The sequence below is a fragment of the Balaenoptera musculus genome, chromosome 14 (assembly GCF_009873245.2).
Source record: "Balaenoptera musculus isolate JJ_BM4_2016_0621 chromosome 14, mBalMus1.pri.v3, whole genome shotgun sequence".
Lineage (NCBI taxonomy): Eukaryota > Metazoa > Chordata > Mammalia > Artiodactyla > Balaenopteridae > Balaenoptera > Balaenoptera musculus.
The window spans coordinates 33,220,181-33,232,334 of record NC_045798.1 but is presented as its reverse complement, the minus strand read 5'-3'; the positions used below and the strand labels follow the sequence as shown (position 1 = coordinate 33,232,334).

At 38.7% G+C, this 12,154-nt stretch overlaps 1 protein-coding gene across 1 annotated transcript in view; it reads right to left on the bottom strand.

Annotated features, from left to right (window-relative positions):
- L3MBTL4 (L3MBTL histone methyl-lysine binding protein 4) overlaps positions 1-12,154 on the bottom strand; it is a 311,652-nt gene that overhangs the window by 233,030 nt on the left and 66,468 nt on the right. Inside the window, exons 6-10 of the mRNA XM_036823196.1 lie at positions 6,024-6,128; positions 4,822-4,957; positions 2,979-3,070; positions 1,339-1,493; positions 174-250 (exon numbers count right to left, since the gene is read on the bottom strand). Coding sequence (XP_036679091.1) covers positions 174-250; positions 1,339-1,493; positions 2,979-3,070; positions 4,822-4,957; positions 6,024-6,128 — 565 coding nt within the window. The remainder of the gene's footprint in view (positions 1-173; positions 251-1,338; positions 1,494-2,978; positions 3,071-4,821; positions 4,958-6,023; positions 6,129-12,154) is intronic.

The window sequence follows — 12,154 nt, the reverse complement described above, 5'->3', positions numbered from 1 at the left end:
GGGAAGGATGTGCAGATTTCAGACATCTGGGTCCCTTGATGGTCCACAGAATCTTGCATGATATTTTTATCATACACTTTGTATTGAAATGTGGTTTCCATAAACAGAGATAAGAATGGGCATTACCACTCACACAGAGATGACTTCAAAGAGAACCCTGCCAGTCCACTCACCTTGGGGTGCTATCAGAGTTCTTCCATGCTCCTGACACCAACCAACTGGCTGAACATAAGGACTATTGACATCACACCTGCAAAAACAGGATTCTATTTTAGATCCCATATTAACACCAGAGAAAGAATCCAAGAGTAATGATCATTCTAGATATTAAGAGATGACACGGAAAATACTACAGCATAGCTAAAATATTTTATAGCCTAAGAGAAACAGAAGTAATTTTAGTTCTATATTTTGTAAGCTGAGTGGCCAAACTTCTCTTTTACATAACCTTCTTGAAATTTAAAAGTATTTCTTTAAAAAGTGTTTGACTAGGACCTGAACTGCCAGTGATCTCCCCAGAGAGTGAACATTTTAATAAACCCCTTCTACCACTTCTTGCTAGCAGCAAGGGAAAATATTAATAGGCCAGTCCAAATTTTAATAAGACGGACCAGACTCCACATGCCCACTATTTCCTCCCTCTCCTTTTCAGGAACCCAGACTATACTACCTAAGACACATACAGCAATTAATCCATGCTCTTCTTCTTAGTTCAAAGAAGAAAACAGCCCCCCTTCTCCCACCATGCACATGAAGAATCACAGCCTCAGGCAGGGACTTGTCAATTATTCAGGATATGCTCTTAAGAAATGCCACAAAAATTATTTTTGCCGTGCCCTCTTCCATATTTCAGGTTTTCACCCAGAAAATCCTTTTAACTCATGCAATGTTAGTTTAATGGCATCGTGAGCATACATTTTCTCTGCTCTTCACAGGCTTTCAAATAATTCACTCCACTCTCCCTGAATCTTCCCTTTTAAAAATATGACAGTCTGAGTTCAACATTTTTCAGGAAAAAATAATACTGCAAGTTCTTAACTTCCTCTTTACAGAAATGCTTCCCTTACAAACTAGACACAATATAGTGGAGTGCCCTGAACTGGTCACATTATTTCAGATGAGGCCTCATTTGGTAACCTCTCAGAGATGGAAAAAAAACTCTCTCGGGTTCTTTAATTCAACAGTTCAAGAGGAAAGGAAGGTAGTGACAAGCCAGCCACTAGATTCCTCATGTTCATTACTATAAGAACAGCAAGAACAGCGACAGTCATGGAATGAACATAAATTCTTAACGGCAAACACGAACACACAAAAATACAACGCACATTGGTGTCTCACCAGTAATCGTAACTATCATCCCAATTGTCAAAATGCACTAGCAAGCGATCTCCAACAATATCTGCTACGGTTGCCACACACACCAAGGAAGGGTTCTTCCTGTCGACAGCCTCCAGCTTCATTCCAACCTGAAATTCCTTAGGTATTGGCCCGTTCTAACACGGGGAAGAGGCACAAAGAGAAACAGGACACCAAACAGGACTGAGCCACTGTCAAAACTTCTGTCATGTTTAGCATCAGAAAAGTCTACAGGGTATCAACACTTACACTGCAGAATGAAGCCAGACAGTAAAAATATTCCAACAGACTGTTACCAAGCGTACATTCATAAAAAAGGAATCCCAGGAAACGAGCTTTTACTCTGTGCTTTTCTCTTTTGTTGTGCAGGTAGGTTTTATTTCCCCTTTCATCATCATTTTCCCTCTTCAGTTCACAGAATAATCTGTATTAATTTTAAAATACACTATTTACTGAATACAGTAATATCAAATAATTTTCTCTGGTCCCCGTAGGCTTTAGATGGGTGGTATATTTCCAAATACCACTATTTGGAAAAGTTTTAAAGATATGCTCTTTAGCACTAAAATTATCACTTATACTTGGATCAAGTGTTGAAATTAGTGGCTTTCTCAATATTTAAGGAACATATGCGCTTATCCATAAATAAATCATAGTTGAAAAAAAACAAATGCTTATTTTAGTACCTGCACATATTCTTTAGTATTAAAAATACTAAGGGCTATGATTTATAATAACATGACAATGATAAAGCCCCACTTTTCCTGTAGCTATAATTAGCCAGGCCTGGGATTTAGAAAATATACACACAATATCCAGGGACTAGAAGAGGGTTTTTTTCCCCTACTTCTTTACTATCTATACTGGACCCTGATTTTTGGTTTCCTTTAGCACATTACTTTTTTTAAAGCATTTCCACATTTCTCTAACTCTCTTCCTTGATACAAGTCTATGAAACATGTTGAGCAGTTGTAGAACACTGACTCAAGAGCAGCAGACTGAAGCCTGGGGAAGCAGGGCGGGGGGTGGGGACTGTCCTCAGGGGACACAGCCAGCAGGTGGTGGGGCCTCCCTGGCTTCGGGCTTCCCGCCCCTCCGCGGTGTGTGGCCTCACCTGGGGCCCAGAGGAGGCGGGGCTGCGACTTTTTCTCCTTCTCTCCTGAACACCTGTCAGGCTGCTGGGACACAGAGGGTGAGCGTGCGCCACCCAAATCCTCACACACCCTTCGAATCTATATGAACCGTCACCCTCTTTTTCATTCCATGTAAATACAACTGGACCAGGTACAGTCAAAGCCCACCTGGCATATCAGCAGGTCTCAAGGCATCAAACTAAATTTAAACGACTAACTCACTAGAAGCAAAAAGAAACACCTTCTAAAAGGCATTTCAAATTTTAGCCAGCTTTACATGTAAAGTTTTCTACTCTCTCCATCTAATTATTTAATTGTATGTTTAAAAGAAAAACAAATATGCCCACAGGAAACTGACACATTTAGTGAGAAAAGTCATAGGAATCTAAGGATTCTTAAAAGATTAAAATACAACAGAATACATAGTGAATTTTAAGAAATTTAAGCTGAAGTAAAAATCTGATTTATACTATGGAAGAAAATACTTACAGAATTTCTGTTTCTGAATAGTTTCTTGGGAGCATTTTGCAATTTGCAGGCCTTCAAGTGATCCATCCAAACAAATTTATCTTTTCTATAACCTAAATAAAAGGAAGGATTATTCAAAATACCCACAAGATGTAACCATGTGCATAATAAATGTATCAATACTATTCTTATTCAGTTTTCTGCCATAAATTCAATGTCCTTTAGCAGACACAAAAGATTTATATTAAAATCTCTAAACTGTTTCAGTGTTGTTTTAATGTATGGAATTCCAAACTGTTGAGTTTGATTTCCCACCATGCATGTTATTCCCTACAAAGTTTACAACTCATTCAAATATGGAATCAGTACCCTGGTGGCCTGACAGGATTCTCATCTCCTGCATCCCTCAGGCTTCCTGAAGCAGCCACGTCCCCAAGGCCAGCGTAGGCCTGATGGTAAGCAGCCCCGGGGGAGCCAGACACTGCAGGGACGACAGAACCCCCTCCCCACCAGGCCACGTGGCAGCTCCAGCTTTCTGCCCTTGTCTTTACGGGCTTCCCAGTAAAATGCCTGACTCTCCCGTCCATGTGCCCTAAAGCATCTCATGTGGGGCTGGCCCAAATAACCAGGCTCAGGAAATACTCAGATTGAGTGTCACACTCAGAATAGATGTCAAACTCCTTGCACGGCCTTCAAGGCCACGGCGACACCTCTCACTTATCTCCTCCCTCCTGGCCCTTGCCTCTCCGCTCCAGCGCTCCTGTGATTCCTGGTCTGCGCCACACCCGCTGCTGGGCTCTGACACGTGCTCCTCCCCAGGGAGCCACCTGGCTGTCTCTGTCGTGCATCCGCCCAGGCATCTGTCAGACGTCACACCCCAGGCCTGTCTTCACCTCGCTTATGGCAAGGGCAGCCCTGGGACCCCACTCAGCGCTCCACGCCTGTCGCCACTAGACATGCACCTTTCTCTCTGTTTATCTTCCTCCTCCCCTCTGGAATGAAAGCCCCATGAAGACAGAGCCGGTTTCCTTTATTCACTGCTCTGTCCCCAGGGCCTGCACACAGGAAGGGCTCCACGAACACTCACTACCCACGGGGTGAATGAGCCTGGGGACTGTTCCAACCTCCCTGAAACCCAGCAATCTCAGGGGACCCTGCTGCCAGCCTCAGGGGCAGATCCCAGAGGACACCCTGAGCTGCTTCCTAAGAATAAAATGACTATACAGTGACTCCAGAAGTTGCCACGGTCAGCCAGGAGTCTAACACCCAAGCAGGAGACCTCATATACAAATCTGCTGGTCAAGGAAACAGGCCCACTGGCACGCCAACCTATGAATCCTCACCTCACCAGCAGACAGCAGGTAAGAAAGGTTTCAGTCATGTCTGCCAGACCCAGTTCCTCTCCCACATAACAAAAGACAAAGATGACATTTTTAATTCCCATTGAAAGAAAACAGTGAATTTTTCACTTTCATAGTTCCCTGTGCTCCATGATTTCTGCTTGAAACAAATGATATACAGTGAATCAAGTTTCCTCACTGTACAGCATCACTGATTAAGTGAAATATTTTATTTCAACCGTAATTTAAACATTAGTTTCTTCATTCCTTATAAAGTTTAATAAACTTTATGTAAGATAAAATGCTCTCATGAGATTTTACTTCTGCCCTATGTACCTCAGAATATTTGACCTAAATGGTCTTTGATGCTTTTCTTTAAAGACATTTATTTATTTCTAAGAGTGATATCCTTGTAGTCTTACTGCTCTTTGTGGATCAAACTTTCATTTTGAAAATCAATTCACACCAGGCTCTCTTGTTAGTATTTCATTAAAAAAACTGACTGTCTTTTCCTCCTGACTTACCCTTAGGGATGTGTAATTCATGTTTGGTCTTTTCACACCACCCTACTGGATGAATGTCAGGGGAACCAGCATTAGTCCAAAAATCATAGCAGCTTAAATAACCGTCAAAATGAAGTCTCAGACGGTAACCACACACCTGCAAAACGGAATGTTTACAATCGTTCATTAAGAGTCATGCATTTGAAGTGTACACAAAATTAACAAAATATTCATTTATTCTGTCAACACCATCAATATATATGAACCAATCTTTACATCCAAATGTCTTATATTAAAGAACAAATTCATAGATGAATCTGGATAAGACAAATGCTGACAAACTAGACACTATCTTTCAAGTATCAAAAATTTTTCTGCAAAAAAACTATCCTTTTACTCAGTCTAGGAATCTGAGGTCAATTTACATAACCATTAATCGACAAGTTTGTTTATTTGTTCATTCAATACCTAGCAAATATTCCTTTCAGAAACCCCATCTCCTGCTGTCTGGCTTGGATTCATATCCCAAAACAGTGTAAACGAAAGTACACAGCAAAAACCAAAATGGGTATGACCTTACTTAACTCTAACATATGGATCCAGCATACTCAACAAAGAAAATAACAAAACAGTCTGAGAAACACATCTCCTAGACATGCTATACAAGTTTAATAACTATAATCAATCAGTAAATTAAGTGAATAGTGTTTTCTATGTTTGATGTTATTCGAAATACTGAGGTCTTTTATCAATTTAATAACATAAAATGTTTAGTAAATATTATATTTTATAAGCCATTTACTTTATCAATGGCTCCTCACCCTATATAATTTTCATAAAATTCATGTATTTATATAAATATATGATTCATAAGTATGGATTTTTTCATATACATTTCTCATTAGTTCAGATAAAACTTGAATAATTGTCTCTTTTAACAGACAAAAGCAACATTGTGGGATTCACTGATTTTATCAACCTCAGGTGAAAACTATTTACCAATTAAATCAAGAGTAACCACTAGTAATGAGAAACTTATTAGAAAATTAATCTTCAGAGAAGGAAAAAATTTCATTAAAGAACATACTTCACCCATCATTGAATAAAATAAATACATAAGGTACTTGGACTTGTTTATAACACAAAGTACTGAAATTCGTCATTCTCTAGAAAATTCTCTCCTGTCACTGCAATTAGCCCCAGACAATAACACCATTTCTTACCTCAGCTACAGAAAGCACACAAAACACAGATGGATGACGGGGGTCAATGCCTTCTAACCTCATTCCAACCTGAAAACCATTTTCACGCTCCGGAAAGGACTGGCCCTACAAAATTTCATGATATAATATTAATCACTGAAATATCTTCACAGTTTGATATTAAAACACTTGGTGTGTCTATGCACACAATCATACAAGTTTGGAAGCTCAATAATATAACCAAAGAAAGAAGCCTGATCTTGGAGATTTTGCCCTCAAAGACGCCTTGATCGGTTGTACGTTCTTTGAAATAGTTCATCTGCCAAACTCTATGTCCTGTGAACTCCCCGTCTACTCCTTTTGCCCATTTTTGCTTAATGATCTGAAGGAGCTCTTCCTGTACACTGGACACAATCCTTTGTTGATTATAATGGTTACTTATTCCCAATCTGTGACTTACTTGGCTTTTCACTTTCTTTATGATGACTGTGGAGAATTTTATTTTAAGGTCATAAAATATATCGGTTATTTCCTGTACAGTTGGCACATCTAGCCTATGAAATCCCTTGCAGCACTGATGTTACATAGATATTCTCCTAGTGTTATTTTATTTTATTTTTTAACATCTTTATTGGAGTATAATTGCTTTACAAGGGTGTGTTAGTTTCTGCTTTATAACAAAGTGAATCAGTTATACATATACATATGTCCCCATATCTCTTCCCTCTTGCATCTCCCTCCCTCCCACCCTCCCTATCCCACCCCTCTAGGTGGTCACAAAGCACCGAGCTGATCTCCCTGTGCTATGTGGCTGCTTCCCACTAGCTATCTATTTTATGTTTGGTAGTGTATATATGTCCATGCCACTCTCTCACTTTCTCCCACCTTACCCTTCCCCCTCCCCATATCCTCAAGTCCAATCTCTAGTAGGTCTGCATCTTTATTCCCGTCTTGCCCCTAGGTTCTTCTGACCATTTTTTTTTTCTTTTTTAGATTCCATATATATGTGTTAGCATACGATATTTGTTTTTCTCTTTCTGACTTACTTCACTCTGTATGACAGACTCTAGGTCCATCCACCTCACTGAAAGTAACTCAATTTCATTTCTTTTTATGGCTGAGTAATATCCCACTGTATATATGTGCCACATCTTCTTTATCCATTCATCTGTTGATGGACACTTAGGTTGCTTCCATGTCCTGGCTGTTGTAAATAGAGCTGCAATGAACATTTTGGTACATGACTCTTTTTGAATTATGGTTTTCTCAGGGTATATGCCCAGTAGTGGGATTGCTGGGTCGTATGGTAGTTCTATTTTTAGTTTTTTTTTTTGGCCACGCAGCATGCGGGATCTTACTTCCCCAACCAGGGATTGAACCTGCGGTCCCTGCGTTGGAAGCATGGAGTCTTAACCACTGGACCACCAGGGAAGTCTATTTTTAGTTTTTTAATGAACCTCCATACTGTTCTCCATAGTGCCTGTATCAATTTACATTCCCACCAACAGTGCAAGAGGGTTCCCTTTTCTCCACACACTCTCCAGCATTTATTGTTTGTAGATTTTTGATGATGGCCATTCTGACCAGTGTGAGATGATATCTCATTGTAGTTTTGATTTGCATTTCTCTAATGATTAATGATGTTGAGCATTCTTTCATGTGTCTGTTGGCAATCTGTATATCTTCTTTGGAGAAATGTCTATTCAGGTCTTCTGCCCATTTTTGGATTGGGTTGTTTGTTTTTTTGATGTTGAGCTGCATGAGTTGCTTGTATGTTTTGGAGATTAATCCTTTGTCAGTTGCTTCATTTGCAAATATTTTCTCCCATTCTAAGGGTTGTCTTTTCATCTTGTTTATGGTTTCCTTTGCTGTGCAAAAGCTTTTAAGTCTCATTAGGTCCCATTTGTTTGTGTTTTTATTTCCATTTCTCTAGGAGGTGGGTCAAAAAGGATCTTGCTGTGATTTATGTCATGGAGTGTTCTGCCTATGTTTTCCTCTAAGAGTTTGATGGTGCCTGGCCTTAAATTTAGGTCTTTAATCCATTTTGAGTTTATTTTTGTGTATGGTGTTAGGGAGTGTTCTAATTTCATTCTTTTACATGTAGCTGTCCAGTTTTCCCAGCACCACTTATTGAAGAGGCCATCTTTTCTCCATTGTATATTCTTGCCTCCTTTATCAAAGATAAGGTAACCAGATGTGCGTGGGTTTACCTCTGGGCTTTCTATCCTGTTCCATTGATCTATATTTCTGTTTTTGAGCCAGTACCATACTGTCTTGATTACTGTAGCTTCGTAGTATAGTCTGAAGTCAGGGCGCCTGATTCCTCCAGCTCCGTTTTTCTTTCTCAAGATTGCTTTGGCTATTCGGAGTCTTTTGTGTTTCCATACAAATTGTGAAATTTTTTGTTCTAGTTCTGTGAAAAATGCCAGTGGTAGTTTGACAGGGATTGCATTGAATCTGTAGATTGCTTTGGGTAGTAGAGTCATTTTCACAATGTTGATTCTTCCAATCCGAGAACATGGTATATCTCTCCATCTACTTGTATCATCTTTAATTTCTTTCATCAGTGTCTTATAATTTTCTGCATATAGGTCTTTCGTCTCCTTAGGTAGGTGTATTCCTAGATATTTTATTCTTTTTGTTGCAATGGTAAATGGGAGTGTTTTCTTAATTTCACTTTCAGGTTTTTCATCATTAGTGTATAGGAATGCAAGAGATTTCTGTGCATTAATTTTGTATCCTGCTACTTTACCAAATTCATTGATTAGCTCTAGTAGTTTTCTGGTAGCAACTTTAGGATTCGCTATGTATAGTATCATGTCATCTGCAAACAGTGACAGCTTTACTTCTTTTCCAATTTGGATTCCTTTTATTTCTTTTTCTTCTCCGACTGCTGTGGCTAAAACTTCCAAAACTATGTTGAATAACAGTGGTGAGAGTGGGCAACCTTGTCTTGTTCCTGATCTTAGTGGAAATGGTTTAAGTTTTTCACCATTGAGGACAACGTTGGCTGTGTGTTTGTCATATATGCCTACTTTCTGGAAGGTTTATATCATAAATGGGTGTTGAATTTTGTCAAAAGATTTCTCTGCATCTATTGAGATGATCATATGGTTTTTCTCCTTCAATTTGTTAATATGGTGTAACACGTTGATTGACTTGCATATATTGAAGAATCCTTGCATTCCTGGGATAAACCCCACTTGATCATGGTGTATGATCCTTTTAATGTGCTGTTGGATTCTGTTTGCTAGTATTTTGGTGAGGATTTTTGCATCTATGTTCATCAGTGATACTGGCCTATAGTTTTCTTTCTTTGTGACATCTTTGTCTGGTTTTGGTATCAGAGTGATGGTAGCCTCATAGAATGAGTTTAGGAGTGTTCCTCCCTCTGCTATATTTTGGAAGAGTTTGAGAAGGATAGGTGTTAGATCTTCTCTAAATGTTTGATAGAATTTGCCTGTGAAGCCATCTGGTCCTCGGCTTTTGTTTGTTGGAAGATTTTTAATCACAGTTTCAATTTCAGTGCTTGTGATTGGTCTGTTCATATTTTCTATTTCTTCCTGGTTCAGTCTTGGAAGGTTGTGCATCTCTAACAATTTGTCCATTTCTTCCAGGTTGTCCATTTTATTGGCATATAGTTGCTTGTAGTAATCTCTCATGATCCTTTGTATTTCTGCAGTGTCAGTTGTTACTTCTCCTTTTTCATTTCTAATTCTATTGAGTCTTCTCCCTTTTCTTCTTGATAAGTCTGGCTAATGGTTTATCAATTTTGTTTATCTTCTCAAGGAACCAGATTTTAGATTTATGGATCTTTGCTATTGTTTCCTTCATTCCTTTTTCATTTATTTCTGGTCTGATCTTTATGATTTCTTTCCTTCTGCTAACTTTGGGGTTTTATTGTTCTTCTTTCTCTAATTGCTTTAGGTGTAAGGTTAGGTTGTTTATTTGAGATGTTTCTTGTTTCTTAAGGTAGGATTGTATTGCTATAAACTTCCCTCTTAGAACTGCTTTTGCTGAATCCCATAGGTTTTGGGTCGTTGTGTTTTCATTGTCATTTGTTTCTAGGTATTTTTTGATTTCCTCTGTGATTGCTTCAGTGATTTCTTGGTTATTAAGTAGTGTGTTGTTTAGCCTCCATGTGTTTGTATTTCTTACAGAGTTTTTTCCTGTAATTGATATCTAGTCTCATAGCATTGTGGTCAGAAAAGATACTTGATACGATTTCAATTTTCTTAAATTTACCAAGGCTTGATTTGTGACCCAAGATGTGATCTATCCTGGAGAATGTTCCATGAGCACTTGAGAAAAATGTGTATTCTGTTGTTTTTGGATGGAATGTCCTATAAATATCAATTAAGTCCATCTTGTTTAATGTATTATTTAAAGCTTGTGTTTCCTTATTGATTTTCATTTTGGATGACCTGTCCATTGGTGAAAGTGGGGTGTTAAAGTCCCCTACTATGATTGTGTTACTGTCGATTTCCCCTTTTATGGCTGCTAGTATTTGCCTTATGTATTGAGGTGCTCCTATGTTGGGTGCATAAATATTTACAATTGTTATATCTTCTTCTTGGATTGGTCCCTTGATCATTATGTAGTGTCCTTCTTTGTCTCTTGTAATAGTCTTTGTTTTAAAGTCTACTTTGTCTAATATGAGAATTGCTACTCCAGCTTTCTTTTGATTTCCATTTGCATGGAATATCTTTTTCCATCCCCTCACTTTCAGTCTGTATGTGTCCCTAGGTCTGAAGTGAGTCTCTTGTAGACAGCATATATATGGGTCTTGTTTTTGTATCCATTCAGCCAGTCTATGTCTTTTGGTTGGAGCATTTAATCCATTTACATTTAAGGTAATTATCGATATGTATGTTCCTATTACCATTTTCTTGTTTTGGGTTTGTTATTGTAGGTCTTTTCCTTCTGTTTTGTTTCCTGCCTAGAGAAGTTCCTTTAGCACTTGTTGTAAAGCTGGTTTGGTGGTGCTGAATTCTCTTAGCTTTTGTTTGTCTGTAAAGCTTTTAATTTCTCCGTCAAATCTGAATGAGATCCTTACTGGGTAGAGTAATCTTGGTTGTAGGTTTTTCCCTTTCATCACTTTAAATATGCCCTGCCACTCCCTTCTGGCTTGCAGATTTTCTGTTGAAAGATCAGCTGTTAACCTTATGGGGATTTCCTTATGTGTTATTTGTTGTTTTTCCCTTGCTGCTTTTAATATTTGTTCTTTGTATTTAATTTTTGATAGTTTGATTAATATGTGTCTTGGCGTGTTTCTCCTTGGATTTATCCTGTATGGGACCCTCTGCGCTTCCTGGACTTGATTAACTATTTCCTTTCCCATATTAGGGAAGGTTTCCACTATAATCTCTTCAAATATTTTCTCAATCCCTTTCTTTTTCTCTTCTTCTTCGGGGACCCCTATATTTGGAACATTGGTGCGTTTAATGTTGTTCCAGAGGTCTCTGAGACTGTCCTCAATTCTTTTCATTCTTTTTTCTTTATTCTGCTCTGCAGTAGTTATTTCCACTATTTTATCTTCCAGGTCACTTATCCATTCTTCTGCCTCAGTTATTCTGCTATTGATCCCTTCTAGAGAATTTTTAATTTCATTAATTGTTTGTTCATCACTGTTTGTTTGCTCTTTAGTTCTTCTAGGTCCTTGTTAAACGTTTCTTGTATTTTCTCCATTCTATTTCCAAGATTTTGGATCATCTTTACTATCATTATTCTGAATTCTTTTTCAGGTAGACTGCATATTTCCTCTTCATTTGTTAGGTCTAGTGGGTTTTTGCCTTGCTCCTTCATCTGCTGTGTGTTTCTCTGTCTTCTCATTTTGCTTAACTTTCTGGTTTTGGGGTCTCCTTTTCACAGGCTGCAGGTTCGTAGTTTCCATTGTTTTTGGTGTCTGTCCCCAGTGGCTTAGGTTGGTTCAGTGGGTTGTGTAGGCTTTCTGGTGGAGGGGACTGGTGCCTGTGTTCTGGTGGATGAGGCTGGATCTTGTCTTTCCGGTGGGCAGGTCCACAACTGGTGGTGTGTTTTGGGGTGTCTGTGGCCTTATTATGATTTTAGGCAGCCTCTCTCCTAATGGATGGGTTTGTGTTCCTGTCTTGCTAGTTGTTTCACAAAGGGTGTCCTGCACTGTAGCTTGCTTG